We start from the raw sequence: 18733 nt of genomic DNA, 5'->3' as shown, positions 1-18733 counted from the left end.
GATACTCCTTTGGGTCCCTTGTGAGGATCCTTGTACATCACTGTGCCCTTTACCTTGTCCATTTTGGGAGTCAAGATAAAGTAGAAGACTATCTGGCTCGGTAAAAGGTAGGCAGCTGGGGCTAGTCCTGAGCCATATACTACAGAACCCATCCCCAGTTCTTTCACTTCAATGGTGAGATCTCTGAGGCTTCACAGTCCAAATTCCAAGAATCTTCAATGTCCCGTCTCCGTGTGTTCCTGGAAATACACGCCTGTTCCAATAACTAAGGATCAATACTACCGCCACTGGAGTGACAGCTTTCTCACTTGCCCATGGCTCTGCTATGTAATTCATTATTCTTGGGCACTTGTTTGTCACATATGAAGACAAACATTGGCCCGCTAACCTATTTGAGATAAGAACTCCATATGGGGAGCATTCAAAACCCCTGCCACACAAATAATACGGGCACAATTACACCGTGCAAACCTTGGTTCCAACAGAACGCATTAACGGGGCTCGAATGCTTTTATTTAGTATATGGATTTACCCACAGAAATTGCTGATATTAGTATGTACACTGCTAGTGCTCTTATTATTACCTCATACTGCACACAGAAACTGCACATTTATCAAATATGTATTTAATTAATGAATTCAATGTAATAAATAATACCATTTTTCTTTTACGTGCGCCTAAAGTAATGGTGTTTACGGTTTTCCTGAAATCTATGTGGCAGCATATGGGGGTCTCAGTAATGAAGGCAGACGACAGCATGAAGGCCCGAGCCCGCCCGCTCTATACACGGGTCTCATTAACATGCTGTGTCAGTGGGAATTTGTGTGACAGCGCATTGTTTACAGGCAGCGCCGTCCTCCCGTGACATGCGGCGGGGAGGCACTGAGGATCCCCGCCGAGCTCATGACGTCGCGGAGGGCAGCGGCTCAGAGACACGGAGCTGAACATTAACCCCACGCATGCAGGAGCTGCGGCCGCCTCTCGTCACCTGCTGCTCCGAGTCCGCGCACCGAGATTCCGCAGGAAATGTAGGTAGTGCTCCCGGGCTGTGGCATCCGAGCAGAGGCGCCTGTCATGCCTGCCAGCGCGAACGGCATCACTGCTGGCTATGGGCTTGGCATCTGGCGGAAAGCTGGCTTACACCGGGTGACTGCTCATTGTGCTATCGGGCTATTAACCATTTCACCCGTTCTGGGTGGGTGAGTGGCACAGGGGGCAGTTAGCCAACCTTTAATAACAGCTACTGGATGGGTGGGCTTAAGGGGTTCTTTTTAATTTCATCTTCTTGTATATATAATATATATATATGCATATATATATATATGTGTGTGTATATATGTGTGTATATATATTATATATATATAAATATATATGTGTATATCTATATTATATACAGGCAAAATATTATTAATGGTAGTGATATTGTGCATGGGACTGTAATGGTTAACAGGCTAAGCTCCATAGTAAATGTTTAAGTTCCTATAGAACTGCTTTAATCCGGTTGGGTATATGGAGTGTATACAGTGCAGGATCTTTCAGATTTGTTTGTAAAATACTCAAGTACCGGTATGTTTGTTTCTCAGAGCAGGGATACATATGGTAAACGCAAGTATTTAATAATGAACAATATATAATAGAAATAAATAGAATTAAACTACATGCTGTTTGAGTGGCTATAAATGATAGAGGATACACTGCGCAATCTGCACCAGCCACCAGAACGGCTGCGGCTAGCACAGAATCACATAAACAGAGCATTTGAGGGCAGATGAGAGCCATTTGGCTCATCCAGTCTGCCCAATTTTCATGATGTAAACCGTAATCAGTCCTTGGTCCTTAGGGAGAGCTTTATGCAGATCCCATGCAAAGATTTGTGTGGGCAACATACATACCACATTATTCTTTCTTGGTATGATTACAACCTTCCAGGAGCCATGTCTGTCTTAAAGTATTGTGAACTATGATATTAGTAAGCAAGAGATGGTTCCTGCATATTAAAACTGGGCTAGGCAACTGCTAGCTCCCCGTGTATGGATCAAGCATACAATTAGTTCCAGGAAGGGCTTACCAAGTTACCAAAGTTCCCTGAAAAACCTTTTGCTGATTTAAAGTGGATTTCTCACATTTCCCAAATCATACATTTTGGAGCTATGTACATTAAATAAACCTATGTAATAATGCTTACGCATTGCAGGTACACCTAAGTGTGTCCATACAGCCCCACTAACAAAGAATACGTATGAAAGTACCGTACTCTGTAATCGTTCAATCTCTTACCTTTAGGAGAAGCCGCAGCTCTTCTTGTTTTTGGTACTGGAATCAGTGGGGGATAGAGTGCATGATCGTTAGTGAGCTGGAGATGTTTCTCCAGCAAGCTAAGGAGCAAATGGGGTGTGGAAAGAGGCAAATGTGTGGCGTATACAGTAGAATGCCTCCATACATTTACAAGTCGGTCCAAACAAAGATTTTAAGGGACCCCTCAGACATCATACGTATTAAAGTGCATATGATGGCTGGAGTTTCCAATAAGCAACGTATATGTACTGAAGATCCACCTTATATGTGAACCATGGGGAGAGATAACTGTCCTCAGGATCTGCATGATTATTTTTCCCCGGCAAGTTACTTATGACGTATTGTTAAGTTGTTCATTGGTTCAGGCAGCTTTTGTAACATTCGTTGAAAAGTTCTGGAAAAGTAACTGATGATTAGAGAATGCATTATTTAGCAAATACACCTGAATCAGTTAACAGAGAGCTTTTTGTTGCTACCTCAATCTTATGTACTTTATTTCCTGAGAATTTCGTACTAATTTTTTTTATGATTACATTTTTTTTAATGCTGACACACAAAATGTTCCTTGTTTAATAAAAGCTCGTATGTAAAAGATTTCTTATTAGTTTTGGTGTTTTTGTCCTTATTTGGTCCTCACTAGGTCAGTTTGTATTGTATTGTTGGGCAAGGAGCGGAATAGTTTATATGAAGATCAAGAAGAAGAGAACCTGGCCTCCTTTTATCTTAGACGAAGAGCTGCAGGATTACTCGTAGATGACAACCACCCCGTGTTCACGCTTTACAGGGCCACTGTTTTTGGGACTGTCCAAATAGTGGCACATGAGTGTCTCAGCTGGGTAAGACATGCACAGATTTATTTTCAGATTACTGTGTGATTTTGTGGTCATAGTCATTACTACTAGAGCATTTTGACTAGTAAGTGAAGCAGAAGAAGGGCTGAGTTTGCCCTGCCTAATGTACAGTCCATGTGGACAGTGGAAATCACCACCATGCGTGGACACTGTATTAGATTGTTAAATTGTTAAGCTTGTTAACAATTTGGGGCTTTTTGCAGGTTAAGTATTTAAATATTTCCAATGTTGGCTTTTTAATGTGATAGAATGTCAAAATTCTCAAAAAAATTTGACTTTTTCATTTCTGGTGGATAAACAACACATAATGAGGGTGATCACATGTGGGCGAAATCACATACTTCATGGACAAAATCATCATGCAAAAGCCCATTATATGTAGTTCATGATTTGCATCTCTGATATCACTTTAAAACTAAATCCATACCACCAATACAGAAGCTGAGTGATTCCTTTATTAGCAGTGAGTATTCCTCACATCAGACATATCAGACCTTTCCTGCTAGTGTCAAATATATTTTATGCATCAACATCTTTGTTCGTTTTTAATGGTTAGAAAAGTTCCCCAAAATTCTCTTCTAGTTGTAAAGTGACAAAGGTTTATTGGTTATCTAGTAAAAGACATAATCAAAAGTGGCAGATCTTAACACATTAAAAGAAACAAAACAAAAAACCACCGAAAATAATCATCCGCAGGGGCCCTGCTGCTTCCCTCTGTGTTGCTCAGCAGCATCTCTTGCTCCGTCGAGGGGAAGCAGGACCCCGGGGAGTCACGTGAATGCCCGTCACCTCACGCGACTCCGCTTCGTTCCTGTTCCCCTGGGCAGGTCAAGAGAAGTTCAAACAGACTGCTCGCAATGCAGATGGAGACAGCACCCCTGCGTAAGTCTGTGAGCGGCACTGGAAGATCTGCAGTTTAGGTAAGGCTGGAGAAGGGTATATGAATATACGTGAATATATGTGAGTGTACGTGAATGAGGGAATTAATGTTTGTGATGAATCAATATGCATCTGATAGCATGGATGTGTACGTAGGGGGGCAGGGCACAGGGAGGCTGTAGGTTATGTGCATGTATTGGCTGCTTGTGCATGATAGGAGTCTCATTGCTATGTTAAATATATATGATTACTAACAGCAATCACACTCCTATCATGCCCAGGCATACCCAGATTCCAGCATGTACTGGCTGACTTGGCATGATAGGAGTGTGATTGCTAACAGCAATCACACTTCTATGATGCCCAGGATCCAGCATGTACTGGCTGCCTGTGCATGATAGGAGTGTGATTGCTGTTAGTAATCATATATATTTAACATAGCAACAGCTGCTTTGAACTTCGCAGCCGGGCGGCCACTTTGACCACGGACCGGCAGACCACCGCGTGAGTGAGCAGGACCGGCCAGTCCCTGTACTAGACCATGAATTGGGCCTTTTAAGCAGGGAGGAAAAAGCAGACTAGATGAGCCGAATAGTTCTTATCTGCCATCAAATTCTGTGCTAATTTTCTATCTAGACAGAGCTGCACAACTCTGGCACAATCGCATCCCTGTCCTACATTCAGTGTGTGTTGCTTAGATACTTAAGAGATGTTAACATAGCAGTAGTAAACTATGCTATAGAATGAAATGTTTACCATGATATGAGCATTTTAACCCCTAACTTTACCCTTTGTCATGAAAGAGATAGAGTTTGACGGTAGATAAGAACCATTCGGCCCATCTAGTCTGCCCATTTTTCTCATGCAGTAATCATTCATAAACAGTTCTTGTGTTAGATTCAGGATAGTTGAATGCCTATTTGTGGCATATTTAAGTTTCTCTCACTGTATAAAGATGCACCAACCCCTGTGAGCGGCATCTGCCACGGATAGCATTTTTTTAATGTTATCTGTGAGATTATTTGTTTAACTTGTGCCTTGGTTGCCATTTTATTTTAATATGTTGCATTTAAAAATATTAATAAAACACATTAAAAATACTTCAGGAAACATGCCATTGTAACTTCTAGTTTACCGGGGTTTTTTTTGTTTTTTTTTCAGGATGTTTTTGACCGTGATAAATGTTCTCAAAATATAGTTGGAGAAGCAGACGTTATTGTATTAAAATACTCTGTGAATGATAGGGCATCATTCTTGGATATAAAGGATCATTTTGCTCCATTAATTAAGCAGAAATTCCAAAACTCCGATGTACCTGTGATTGTTTCAGCAATTGGTACAGCAAACAACGGTGAGTATGAACTCATGTGAATACATACTGTACGTGTGTTCTTTTTCTACCGATTTAAATTGGGTCCTTTTTAAATTATTGAAAAACATGAAAAGACCCAAATTGTGTGCCAGTCTATCTCCATTAACTTCAGTTTGTCATACCCTATGCACTCATTTAGTGAAGCACCTAAAGACATCAAAAGAAACTAAAACAAATATGATCTTATGACCAAACTATTGATTATCCCAGTAGCGTCAATTCTCAGGGCTGATAGGCACCCTACATGTCCATTGAAACAATAGGTGGAATGTTTACGTGAGTAGAGGGAGAGGTAGAGAATTTGTCAGGTGAGGCGTTCGTTGTTCGTTGTTTACAATTGAAGAATCTAACATGCGTAGTTTTGCAAAAGGAGAGAGAGGGAAAAAGAAAAAATAAACACTCAACTCCAACTGATGCAAAATGACACCTTGATTCATGATTTAAAATTGTACAAGAAAATATTTGACATTTATAGGTGAAACTCTTTATTGGCCCTGACATAACACCTGAAGAGATTGCACTTGTACAAAATGACTACTGAATGAGTGACAGTAAAACAAATCATGGCTTGGGATGCACTAGCTATTTCATGTAAAATAAAGATTAAATGCAAAGGTTAATATATAGGGTTGCAATACATTCATACTAATGTTACAAGTAAAAAAAATGTAATGATTCAATTCCATTGGTAAATTCTCAATAAGTCATGTTTTTAGATGGCCCATTCTGCACATGCCCACTGTGCTCCTCGGACAGGGGGACCTCTGTTACCTCTTCGGAAGGAATTCAGCTGGCTAAATACCTGGGAGCCACATTTCTGGAGTTGCAAGAGATCAATGATTTCTTTGTTAGAAACTACTTTGGAGGAATGGTACGTATATGCGATTAGTTACATCAATTTACGTGAATTGTTTCTAACCTTGTGTACACATTCTTTTTGGAATAGAAAGCTTGTTATTGTTAGCACTGTGCTTCTATTACATGAGTCAATATAGAGCAAAGGGCTATACCTGACTCATTGCACACATACATTGCACACTAGTACATAGTACGGACAGTATGTAATATGTGTTCATTTTGATGCCACTACTCAATGGTAGTTATCTAAAGTCACAAATCATATACAATAGAACATTTATAATACATCCAGGGTCCTGCTGTTAATTAAAATGTGTTCCAGGTAATGTGATACATATAATAACATGCAACTAAATTTGGCACTAGGAACATTGTCCTGCTAGTAACAATTCTGTAATCATTCAAAATGTTGCTGATATCTTTTCTAGTTAGATCACCTCTAGCTGGTAGTTACGTACCTCAAAGCCCTTCCTCCAATAGTAGACTGAAAAAACTGCATGTAAAATAAAACTGTTAGACGTACATTAGTAATGACAGGTTGGAACCTTCTTGCAGAGAGGTCTTTTTACAGCAGGTCCACCGAGGGTGAGGTAGGGCTTGGAGAAATCTGGTCGCACTTCAGGAGACAGATTCCAAGGCAGATGACCATCAGAGACTGGACAGGACAGGTGATACCAAGCTGAGGTACCAGCAGGTAGTTGGGTCTAGGTGCCAGGGGTAAAGCGGAGAGCAGATGTTGGAGCCAAATAAAGAAGGAACTTCAACCTGTCTCAGTGTGTTCATGTAAAAACTATTTGTTTTTGTGTTTTCTTTCATATTTCTATTTATAGCTGGAATACTTTATACTTGAGTCTTTTAAAAAAAAGTCTACAGTGAAGGGAAAGAAAAAGAAGAAACATGATAAATGCCTTATGATTAAAGCCCCCAAATTAGATCTACCAGGTAAGACTGGTTTTTCCTTTCCTCTTGCAGGGTTTTTTCTTAATTAAAAAGAATTACTCTTCTGTTTTTTTGCCAGAAATGTATCACTCCTCAGTTGGTGACACCACTTTCATTTAATACATTTGATCTGGTTGGTGGGAAAGCCTCATCACATCAACAGTGAATGCATATTGAAATCAATAGGCACTTTTTCTGCGCATGCATACGATGGAGTGGTCATTTGGCACATCTGGCAAATGCTCCTGCAACAGATCGGGTGCTGAAGTTTGCAGCTGCTGGTTGGATGTGCACAGCTGCACACTACGTGAGCGTAAAAACATACCGTACGGCCTGTCATATCCAGCCATTGATGAACGCTGGCCTTAAAGTGCCATGGCCGCCTCTTATCCCCAGAATGGCCCTGACCTCTTTCACAAACCAGCACTAGAGCTGCCTGATGATGAGTAGCTGAGCCTATACACACTGCAATGCAAAGAGCTGGGAAAACCGAGCTAATGTATAGAGAGGACTCCAGTGATTCACTAGGAATTTGCAAAATGGGTGACTTTCAGCTATGCATGCTTGATGGCGTGTCTGTTAGCGTTAATAGAGACATAATAGTTTTCTGACAGAAAATAACAGTACACTGTTCAACTACCAGAAATCATGCTAAAGCTCACTGTAGCACTTACTTCCCACCCCATTCTATTCCTAATTAATGATTATCTGTCCTGTAGTTATACAGGTTGAGTTAAAGCATAGTAACAAACTAAATACATCCAGTTCTACGTCAAATCCTCTGTAAAAATGTGTCCACAAGCAATTGCCCTGGTCCAGTTACCTAAATCACTCTACAAATACTGCTCCAAAGGTCAGCCCTGATGTACTAAGTGGCATAGAGCTAGGGGAGCTTACTGCTGCTTGTCTGTGTTTCTATGGTTGGCTTATAAATTGGCTGCATAAGGACTATTCATACAAAGACTCAAACCTTGATTCAGGATGCTTTATGCCTATACCATGCATGTTTGAATTCCCTCCATTAAAAATGCCACTTCTGACGGGAGGTTGTTCCATTTACCTACCCACATCTCAGTATTACAAACCTCTGACCCTCTAGTTTTAGACTATGGCCTTTTAACATTTCTCCTTCTTTGAAATAAACTTCCCTCCTGTGCCTTGATAAATCCTTTTACTGAAATGCTGAAATGTTTCCATCACATCTCTCTTCTCTTTCCTCCAAGCTATACATATTGAGATCTCCTAGTCTTTCCTCATATTTTTTATCCTGCAAACCATAACTTTCTCCAGTTCCAGTTAATATATATGTAAACTGTATATGTTTATCCCCATATACAGTATAATTGTTTTCCACTTGTGCTATTGTACTCATAGACTTGTAATTGTTTTAATGTTTTAATGTTGTAATTTAGTAGTATGCAATTGTTATACCAAGATATTCAACACTAAACTGGACACATTTGCAAAAAATACATTTATATTAAACGAAAGGACTGCCAAAAGTGAGAAAAAAATGATGATCATCCAGCTGTCAAACTATAGTTTTTCTGGTATTTATTTATTTAGCTTTAGCCACTTTCTGCTCTTTATGTACTGTGCTTCAGTGCAAATGTTTTAAAAATGCAAATGTTTACAAATTATACAATAAGAGGCAATAAGAGGGCTCTATGAGCTTAAAGTGGGATATATTGGAATTAGTATTAGAAAAAAGTAAACTTACAATGTTGCGTATATAAATAACGATGTTATATATATAATAATAAAACAATATTTAGTTGCAAAAATGTAAATTGGCATGTAAGCATTTAATGTACGCCACAAGGTTAGATATAAGATTTTGATAAAGCCCTTCCTTGAGCCATACCGCAAAAAGTGCCCCCTCTTTGGCTATATAACAGGGTTGCATACGTACTGATATGAACATGTGGCCAGACATATCCAGCCTTTACTTCCCTAAAATGCCTGGGCCACTTAGTTATTCCCACTCCGGCTCTGTTTCCAGCAGCAAATGTTTTTCCCTAATTTGTGTTTTGTTCCCACAGAACAGATGCCAGTCTTAAAGGAGGATCCCTCGCAGTATGAGTCTGACTTACAAAGTTTATTGGTGCGCAGCCAATGTGTGGATGTGATATTCTACAATACAAATCTAGAACAGATGTCGGAGGCGCACAGGATTGTGCTGTGTAGTGTTAGCTGTGTGTTCATGTTGCTGTTCGGTGAAAAGCCTGCCAGTGATATTGATGACCCCGCCATACTGAGAACTGCACGTGCCCTCTTTTCTGAGTGTAGAGAAGATATGGCGCTTGGCTATCCAGTAAGAGTGATTGTTAAAGACTCTCTCTTCTGTTCATGTTTATCAGACATTCTGCACTTCATTTACTCAGGTATCACATATGAACACCGTCATACCTCTGTCGCTGGAGGCTTTTCTCATGTTTGTTTCTGCATGCTTTCATCATGTGTAATCATGTGTGATTGTATTTTATATTATACGCCATTAAAAGACACTCATTGCAAAGGTCTGGATTGTGCATGTAAAAATCATATAGTACCCTAAAATTTCATACCCTCTTTTTTTTTTTTTGTTGTCAACACAATACATAATGTTTGCAGTTCCAAATAGTGATTCAAATACGCTGTATGCTATTGTGCGGGCAACAAAATGGTGCACAAACTCAATTTTGAGCATGAAGAAAGTGTAAAAAAAAAGAGGGGGGGACAGGTAACCTGCTTCATGAATTTACTTAAATGCACGTGAAAGAGTGTCTTTGTGAATGCGCAACATGTAACTATGCTAGAGGGATGTCAGGACATCAGTTGTGTTCTAGGCTGGCCGTTACAGTAAATATGCATACTAAAAACCAAAAGGCAATACCATATAATCATCAAAGTAATATTAAAATAGAAAACTGTGACAAATGAGTTGTTGTTAAAAACAATGTCCTTTGTACGAGGAGCTTAGCCCTGTGTTTTCATTAGTTTGACATGCAGTGCATTAATTCCACTCTGTATTTGACTATAGCATCACTTAGTTAACCCTTCTCTTCCCCTTGGATTAGTAGGCTTGTAAAATGTGATGTCACATGTTTCTGAAACATCTCATCAGCCACAATGTCTGTCATACAGCATTGTATCTGTGGTGTGTGAAATATGATTTATTTTGTCATAGGTGCACGTAACTGGGGGTTACTTGAACAGTGCCTTAAGAAGAAGATGAGTGATCCCAGAGATGCCTCACATGTTCTTCACAGAGTCCAGTGTATTCTGAAGGTACCAGGGAATGTAAGTTTGTAGAGTCTTATTAGTTCCCATTCAGTGTTTCAGACCTGCTTGTGCTATGCAGATTGGTGTCCCTCACTTGCAATACAAATTTTAAGATGAAGACAATGAATTTACAGAAATTTCAGAAGTCCTTAATTCAGATATCTTTATAGGATCTCTAGACTAGTAATCTCTGTGGAAGGTACCCAGTCAGGTTCTATAATTATTCTGAGATGTTACTTATTTAAAAAAAATGTTGTGTATAGTTTTCAAGGTTACTAGGCGGAGGGTTTGTATTGTCAAGGGGTGATCCAAGCTCGTAGTCAATCAGGCAAAGGTTGGGGCTGGCACCAAGGTTCACAAACGGTAGGATCAAAATCCAAAAGGTCAGTCAGAACAGCAATAAACCACACTCACTGGAACAAGATAATGCTACAACTGAGAAGAGAGGAAAGGGCAGGTTGCTTTATGTAGGGAATGCCCTAGTTACTGGAACCAGGAGTGGGGTCTCTCTTTAAGAGGTGTGTACAGTATGCATGGGTGAGCATGAGTGTGTGGTGGGACAGGAGCTGCTGCAACCTAAGTGGGAAGGCTGGCGGCTTGCCCAGCGGATAATGATTGTGTGCCTACCGTGCACCCTTTCGAGTTGCTGCTAGTAGATTTTGTCGGGAGGTACTGCAAGCAGTGCTGTGGAGTCCTGACAATAGCATTGGTCATTTTGTAGATTCCTTTACCTGTACCAAAATGGATACCTATACATTTTATTATTATTTTTTATCTCCATAGGATGACTTTGCATCAGATCTGAATCTTTTAGGGAAACTGAACCTTAGTAATTCTCTTGGACGCTTTTTTAACACTAATTTCTTAGCTGATGTCATCTTCCACGTACAAGGTATTTTTGTACATTCATTTGAAAATGTATGTGGTTGTTTTGTATATTTCCATTAACACCAACCATGTATTGATTTAAACATATTGGAAGCTATTAAGCTGTTATAGCATGACAACTCCCATGGTGCTTTATCAAGAAAACCTTGATCATCGGTATAGCAGTTATGCAGCAATTAGACGTTTTCTTTTTTGCAACTTTTGAGGTAGATGTTGATGTATTTTTAAGAAAGATGAGCGCACAGGGGCGTATCCAGAGTCTGATCACGAAAGGGGCACTCAGACTAACACACATACTATAACAACCAGGCACTAACACACACGCTGACACACCCAGCCACTAACACAACCAGACCACTCACATGCACACAAACTTTCACACTAACAGGTTGTTGGTGGATTTTTTTCCCTTAACAACATAAACATTTAATGTTATTGTTATTTATGTTAACAATTATTTCATGAATCTTTTTTAATTTATTGATGCATATGTTATTTTGTTCCTGAGCGCTGTATAGGCTTAAGGTAATCTGTGATTCTGATTTTAGTCTATATATGTTCCTTGTGTTTAATAAAGTAATTGATACTGTGATTACCGTGCTTACTACGCTCATGTCCCATGTGATGATGTAATGCAGTTTTCCTGCATTTATGGGCAAATACAGGTCCCCTCAACTAGACAGACGGTCCATGTGTCCAGCCCATGCTTGAGGTGCAGGAGCTTGTTAATTTACTCCAGTGCTTTGGGGGCCATTGGTGAATGGAAGAATAATATAAAAATGCCCCCATGCAAACAGTGGCGATTTTAGAAATGCCCTGGCATAGGTATTTTTCCTGTGACAGGTTTTATGTTAGTCAGGACTTGTAAAGATTTTTTTATATATACTATAAAACTATACTATATATACTATATATATATAGACTTGTATATTTTTTGGGATAGCCCTTTTCAATGGGCTGAAAAGGACTCAATGGCTTTGGTTGATAACGCTGGATGGTAACCTAAAAGTAAGTTTTAAAACTCTTTTCACTGTATACCCTCCTTGCACCCAAAGAGTGCATTTGATGGATCATGTCTGCCGCTACCTGGGGAACTTACAGGTATGAGAGGTAGGTTGGATGCAAAGGCTTTGAGTCTTTCTTGGTCACTGCAACAGCCCCTCTGAGGGTTTAATCACTAAAGGGGGTGTTTGCTAGTGGGTTAAAAGTAGACATGTCCTTAGCTTAATGACTTCACTCTCCATGACCTGGGAAGATTCTACTTCCAGCTTTATGTAATGCGTAGATCAATCGGTGAGTGATGTGACTGATTGAACTATGATTTATACAGAGCTCCCTGAGGTTCCTCTTCCTAATGTATATTGCAGCTAGTGCAAACTGATAACCTATACATTCCTGCTTTAGTGAATTATCCCTGGAAGAAGTGCTCTGTATCTCTGTATGGACTAGAGAAATAGATTGCAATAAAAAGAGTGGTTCTTTTGCATACTAATTGTTTCTAGAAGTGCAAAATCTATATATTCACATTATATAAGCAACACCGGCAGACAAAGTACAAAGTAGATAAATGAGAAAAAAAGTTTTTTAAACAAGTGGTTTTTTTATTGATATTTATGTAGGAGCAAGCCATACTATACAGATTATTTTTACATAACTGACAAGCTTTATTTACTTATGCTTCATTACATTTCCTGCCCTAGAGTGATTGACAACAGTGCGCAGGACCTGACTATATTTTACATATTAAATGTGTGGCTTGCCATCATTGCCTTTGACCTGTAATGTTGGGTGACCATTGTTAAACATGTTAGACATGTTATATTTTTTCTGTGCATGTAATCAGTGCATGTAATATATAACCATACTAACTGGAGCTGACCTTGGTGACTCATCTGCAATTCATTCATATGATTACTTTATCATGGTTTATTGACACCAGAGTGTAGTTCCAGTTACATATTCAACATACCTAACATGAATTTACTCTTTCATGAATAACCCAGATTAAGGCATTTAGGGACCTGGATCAGTTAGACAAAAAGGGCCAACTCTTGGTTCTCCTCCTGCAAGGTACTTAGCACATCCACCGCTTGCCTCTTGGTTGTCCTTCATATCCAGTCCCTCACGTTTCTGGACGCGCAGCACAGTGAATACTTTGGTCTGTGGCTCTGTCACTGTGCTGTGGGCATGCAGTGTCGGTGAGGGAGCGCTGAGGCGCTGCAGCAACTGATACGTGTTCTCCACCTTAATCCTGCCCTGATCATTATAGGTTTATGGTCTTGTAACATTTATCAATCAATATGTGCTCTTACATCCACAGCACACATTTATGGTGCCAAGGTGGTTCATAAAATCTGCAGGTTTTTTCTTTTGTTGGAAGATGAAAGTGTGTGAACGATCCTGGATATCCTGGGAGTAGGAAAGTATTTATACAGTACATAAGACATTTTAGTGTTCTACTCAGTTAACTTTTTCCCCCTTTATTTCAGATGTCACTATTCCAGCCCATCGTGCTGTGCTTCTGGCACGATGTGAAGTAATGGCTGCTATGTTCAGTGGGAGTTACGTGGAAGCAAAGAGCCTGCGAATACCTGTTTACGGCATTTCAAAGGACACTTTCCTTATTTTCCTTGAATATCTTTATACAGATGCCTGCCATCCAGGTAAACTGGCCCCACCCCCAGGGTATGTAAGGATGTACCCCACAGCAACTATGCATGATTCTATATTATTTGCTGACCATGAAACAAATCCCTCTACATTATCAGGATCACAGGCGTCAGTGAGCTTTCCCTGTATGGTGAAGACATAGATGCTTGGGATGAAATCCAAAAGGAAAAATGAGTTAGCGTGAAAGTTGCGTGAAAGTGTCTTATAAAACAATATCATGTACCAAATTAGACTTTGATAAAGGCTCAAACAATTAGCTATATTATTCATATGATAAAAGCAATGGGATCCATTCACTAAAAAGGCAAGTCATTGACTAAACTCAAGTAAGGCACTGTACCTTAAAATTAAGTTAAAAATAGCTTACAAGAGTCTGTCAAATTACCCGGTAACTCAGGTGACCACTCCAATTCTTAGTAAATAGACCTCTTTGATGGACTCTTTATAAATATAAACAGTATTTCATAACCATTTTTCAGTTATAGGTCTATTTAAAGCTACCTAAACACAATACTCTCTGTAATATTAGAGCCTGCCAAAATTCAACAAAACTGGAAAACCCACGTGTTACCATTGGGGGGTAAGATGGAATATTGTTTTAGACCAACACAAAAAAATTGTACACTCCATTTTTGTAGCCTGGTGTGCTAAAATAAAACTGGCAAGCTCTTTTTTCTTAATTTAAATCATCTTGTGCACTGTAAAATAATATTTTTAGGAACTCAAATGAGCAAATTAATGATGGGCCTGTGCCGTCCATACTCATGTAAAAAGAAACAGAAAATGTTTACTGGTAAGGTAGTCATATACTGTATAAAGGTGTAATTATAAATCCAGGTGTTTGTAGGTTACTTCAAGATTTCTTCATTTAATTTTGTATTGAACAGTTAATTTGCTGGTTGCTCAGTACTGACGTACAGGTGTATAAAATCAAGCACATTGGCAGCCGTCTCCATAGACAAACATTGGCAGTAGAATGGGTTGTCCTGAAGGGCTCAGTTACTTTAAGCATGACACTGAGGTGGATCTGGGTTTGGCAAGTGCCAGGAGAACTACCAGAATGCTTAGCACATGCTTAGCTACCTACTGTAACATTTGGTGAAGGAGGGTTAATGATCTGGAGCTGTTTTAGTTCCAGCAAAGGCTACAGCATACAAGGACATTTTATACAACTGAATGCTTCCAACGTTTTGGCAAACGATCTAGGTAAGCTGGAAAAATGGTCAGAGCTGTGGCAATTGGCATTTAACGTGGATAAATGCAAAGTAATGCACCTGGGGCATAAAAACCCAAGGGCAGAGTATAGACTATTTGGTACTGTCCTAACCTCAACGTGTGAGGAAAGGGATTTAGGGGTAATTATTTCTGAGGATTTAAAGGTAGGTAGACAATGCAGTAGAGCAGCAGGTAATGCTAGCAGAATGCTTGGTTGTATAGCGAGAGGTATTAGCAGTAGGAAGAGGGAAGTGCTCATGCCGCTGTACAGATCACTGGTGAGACCTCACTTGGAGTATTGTGTACAGTACTGGAGACCATATCTCCAGAAGGATATAGATATGTTGGAGAAAGTGCAGAGAAGGGCTACTAAAATGGTTTATGGATTACAAAATAAACCTTACCAGGACAGGTTAAAGGATCTTAACCTATATAGCCTGGAAAAAAGACGGGACAGGGGGGATATGATAGAAACATTTAAATACTTAAAGGGAATCAACAAAGTAAAGGAAGAAAGTTTATTTAAAAGAAGAAATAAAACCGCAACAAGAGGACACAAGCATAAACTAGAGGGGCAAAGGTTTAATGGTAACATCAGAAAATATTACTTTACGGAAAGGGTAGTGGACGCATGGAATAGCCTCCCAGTGGAAGTGGTAGATGTTAATACAGTAAAGTCATTTAAGCAAGCATGGGATAGGCATAATGCCAAGCTAGATATAGGATAAGGGCAAGTACTAAAGGAGAGTACTCAGAGGTTGGGCAGACTGGATGGGCCTTCTGGCTCTTATCTGCCGTCACTTTCTATGTTTCTATGTTTCTAAGTTTGGGGAAGGCCCTTTCCTGTTCCAGCATGATTGTCCCCCTTTGTACAAGGGTCCATAAATATATGGTTTCAGAGCCCTGACCCTAACCCCACTGAATACCCTTGGGGTGAATGGGAATGCCAATTGCTAGTCCAACATCAGTGCCTGGCCTCACAAATGCTCTTCTAGAGCACACATTCCCACAGACACACTCCAAAATTGCGTGGAAAGCCTTCCCAGATGAGCTCATATAGGTGTAATGGTCAGGTGTCTACGTACTTTTGGTCTTATAGTCTACGTTCTTGTGGAGTTTCTCTCAAGCATAAATGCATTTGATACTTAACTTCATAATGTCCCGGGTGAAACAGATCCCTTCAGTCTCTGTATTATTTAAAATGGTTATAATATATTCCAATCGTTAAATATAGATACGTATACTAACTGCTTGCCACATGTTTTGTCTTTATTCCCCAGAAAGCATTCAGCAAGGAATATCTCTGCTCATTTGTTCTGAAATGTACCAAGTTCCAAGACTCCAACAAATGTGTGAATGCTACATCACCAATCAACTCCAGAATATGTCTAGCAGAGAACTAGCAGAAACAAGTTTAAGTGTTGTTCATCTGCTGAGAAATGCTAAGGTAACGTATATTCCCAATTATAATGATAGCTCTGTCGATTCTGGCAAGGCTTCTGGCAAGACTACCCCTTTTTGTATACATGGAAATACTCCAGCACAATGTCATTCAACATCAAAAAGCTGGATATAAAGTCCCACTGAAATAATCGTGTCTATTCACTAAAGAGATAGTTTGCAGTTTTGTCGTTTTACTTCATAATGAATTGGGAAGTAAAAGATAAAAGAGTTAAAACCACAACTCTCCTGACAACATTCCTTTAAGTGAATATACCCTAATGTCACAAATGACATAGCTTCAGTTGACACGTATGTGGGTCAGGATACATTCCAGGTGATTTACTAGTTCCTCTTCTCATATAAATACAAAACTTGAAATCAAGCTATGATAATTGTTTTATTTCATTTTAACTATTTTTATCAAACACGATATCAAGAGTCAAATATCAATAATTTCAGAAGTTGAATTATGAACATGCAAATGCTGAATTCACAGAAAGTAGTATTTTATTATTTCTGTTCTTATTTTCACTTTTTCAGTTCCATAACTCAGACGGGCTTTCCAATTGGTTACTCTATTTCATTGCCTCAAACTATTTGATCTTCAGTCGGAAAAGAGATTTCCAAGATCTGTCAGGTGCGTTAAATGTTTCAATGGTTTTGAAAGGATTGCTTACAGTATATATATATATATGCACATAGGACAATAGTTTATGGACACTACAGGCATAATTAGTATTTATAGTTTTGTATAGCGCCATCATATTACTCAGCACTGTACAACGGGAATATGTTGCAGTCAGGTTTAATGAAAGATGTTCATTTCGTGGATTGCGATGTCTGGAATAAATGTCTCATGCAACTGAGTCACAATTGTGATGTGCCTCAAACACATCTATTTATACACCTTTCTTCGTGCCTAGCAATGAGTGAATAATACTTATATTGTTTTACTTTCCCCTGCCAGATGAAGAACGTGCTTTTATTGACATTCACAGGTGGCCTTCCAGTGTTTACTTGAAGCAGCTTGCAGAATACAGAAGACATATGCACTCCCAAAAGCACAGATGTGCGGTGATGTAACAATCAAATCCCCACGCAACCATCAGGGGTTCATGTTTCTGCCTTCCATGGACCGTCCAAGTTTCTACATTGAAAACAGTGTAACAGTATTGAAAGGAGAGAAGTGAAGGAGAAACCCAGCGTGAGAGCCCCATATAGCTGCAGTGGCTGCTACCACTTAGAATACAAGCTTTAGTAATAATCCTTGTTAGCTGGTTGGTATTGGAGATGTGTTGAAGCCTGGGTCGTGTTATGCAGTAGCAGTTTCTAGAGACAGACTGGGTGAGCTAGTGTTCTTCAGACTGGGCTAAACATGCACTGGAATTGTAAAACTCGGTGATATATATGGTTCAGTTACGTTAAATTTGTTCACAAAATGGTCCATCTGTGCGTAAAAATTAACATAACATTACTATGTTATTAATTATATTTTGTCTTGTCAAGATCTGCCTTCTTAAGGTACACGAGTGAAAATGTTCCAGTTTGACTTCTTCACATACTTAGAACAGTACATCGACATTTTCAGCAGCAGGGGATGATGTCTTCTTTTCTTGCTGCTGCTCAACATATTATCAAGTCATAATAGCACATGTATGATCTCTACAATTGGCAGTGAAAGCCATATAATTACTTGACACATGAATGAAATGATGCATGTTTATGAGGCCATTTTTTGTATTGCAGGCACTTCTAGGCATGAAGGCTGTTAATAACCACAAAAAAGTTACAGAAAGTAAGCTTTGCTAGATGGGCGTATATCGGAAGTCAAGAATAATTGGGTGGAACTTGATCAGGAGTGGGTAGAGCTACCGTTAATCCAACTCCTTATAATAACCTTGGTATGCGCACTAAATTAGACAGCTGCTGTGAGTTTTACTAATATAATATAATAATATAAAGCCCACAATCTTGTAAAAACAAGACTAAAACGGGAAAAAGATGTAAAGTCTAGTTATAGTCCACATGGATCTTTTCATAATACGCCTTCTGTCTTTG

General features: G+C 39.3%; 1 protein-coding gene across 1 annotated transcript; it reads left to right on the top strand.

Moving 5' to 3' along the window:
• Positions 1–898: 898 nt before the first annotated feature.
• Positions 899–18160, top strand: RHOBTB3 (Rho related BTB domain containing 3). Its single transcript, XM_053474775.1, has 12 exons — positions 899–1029; positions 2937–3132; positions 5188–5377; positions 6115–6269; positions 7087–7198; positions 9238–9579; positions 10365–10477; positions 11243–11351; positions 13837–14010; positions 16513–16679; positions 17216–17312; positions 17643–18160. Coding segments are annotated over exons 1-12 (1773 nt in total). The 5' UTR covers positions 899–1027; the 3' UTR covers positions 17759–18160.
• Positions 18161–18733: the final 573 nt, after the last annotated feature.

The sequence above is a fragment of the Spea bombifrons genome, chromosome 1, assembly GCF_027358695.1.
Source record: "Spea bombifrons isolate aSpeBom1 chromosome 1, aSpeBom1.2.pri, whole genome shotgun sequence".
Classification (NCBI taxonomy): Eukaryota; Metazoa; Chordata; class Amphibia; order Anura; family Pelobatidae; genus Spea; species Spea bombifrons.
The sequence above is the reverse complement of the archived record's forward strand: the minus strand, read 5'-3'. Positions and strand labels throughout refer to the sequence as shown.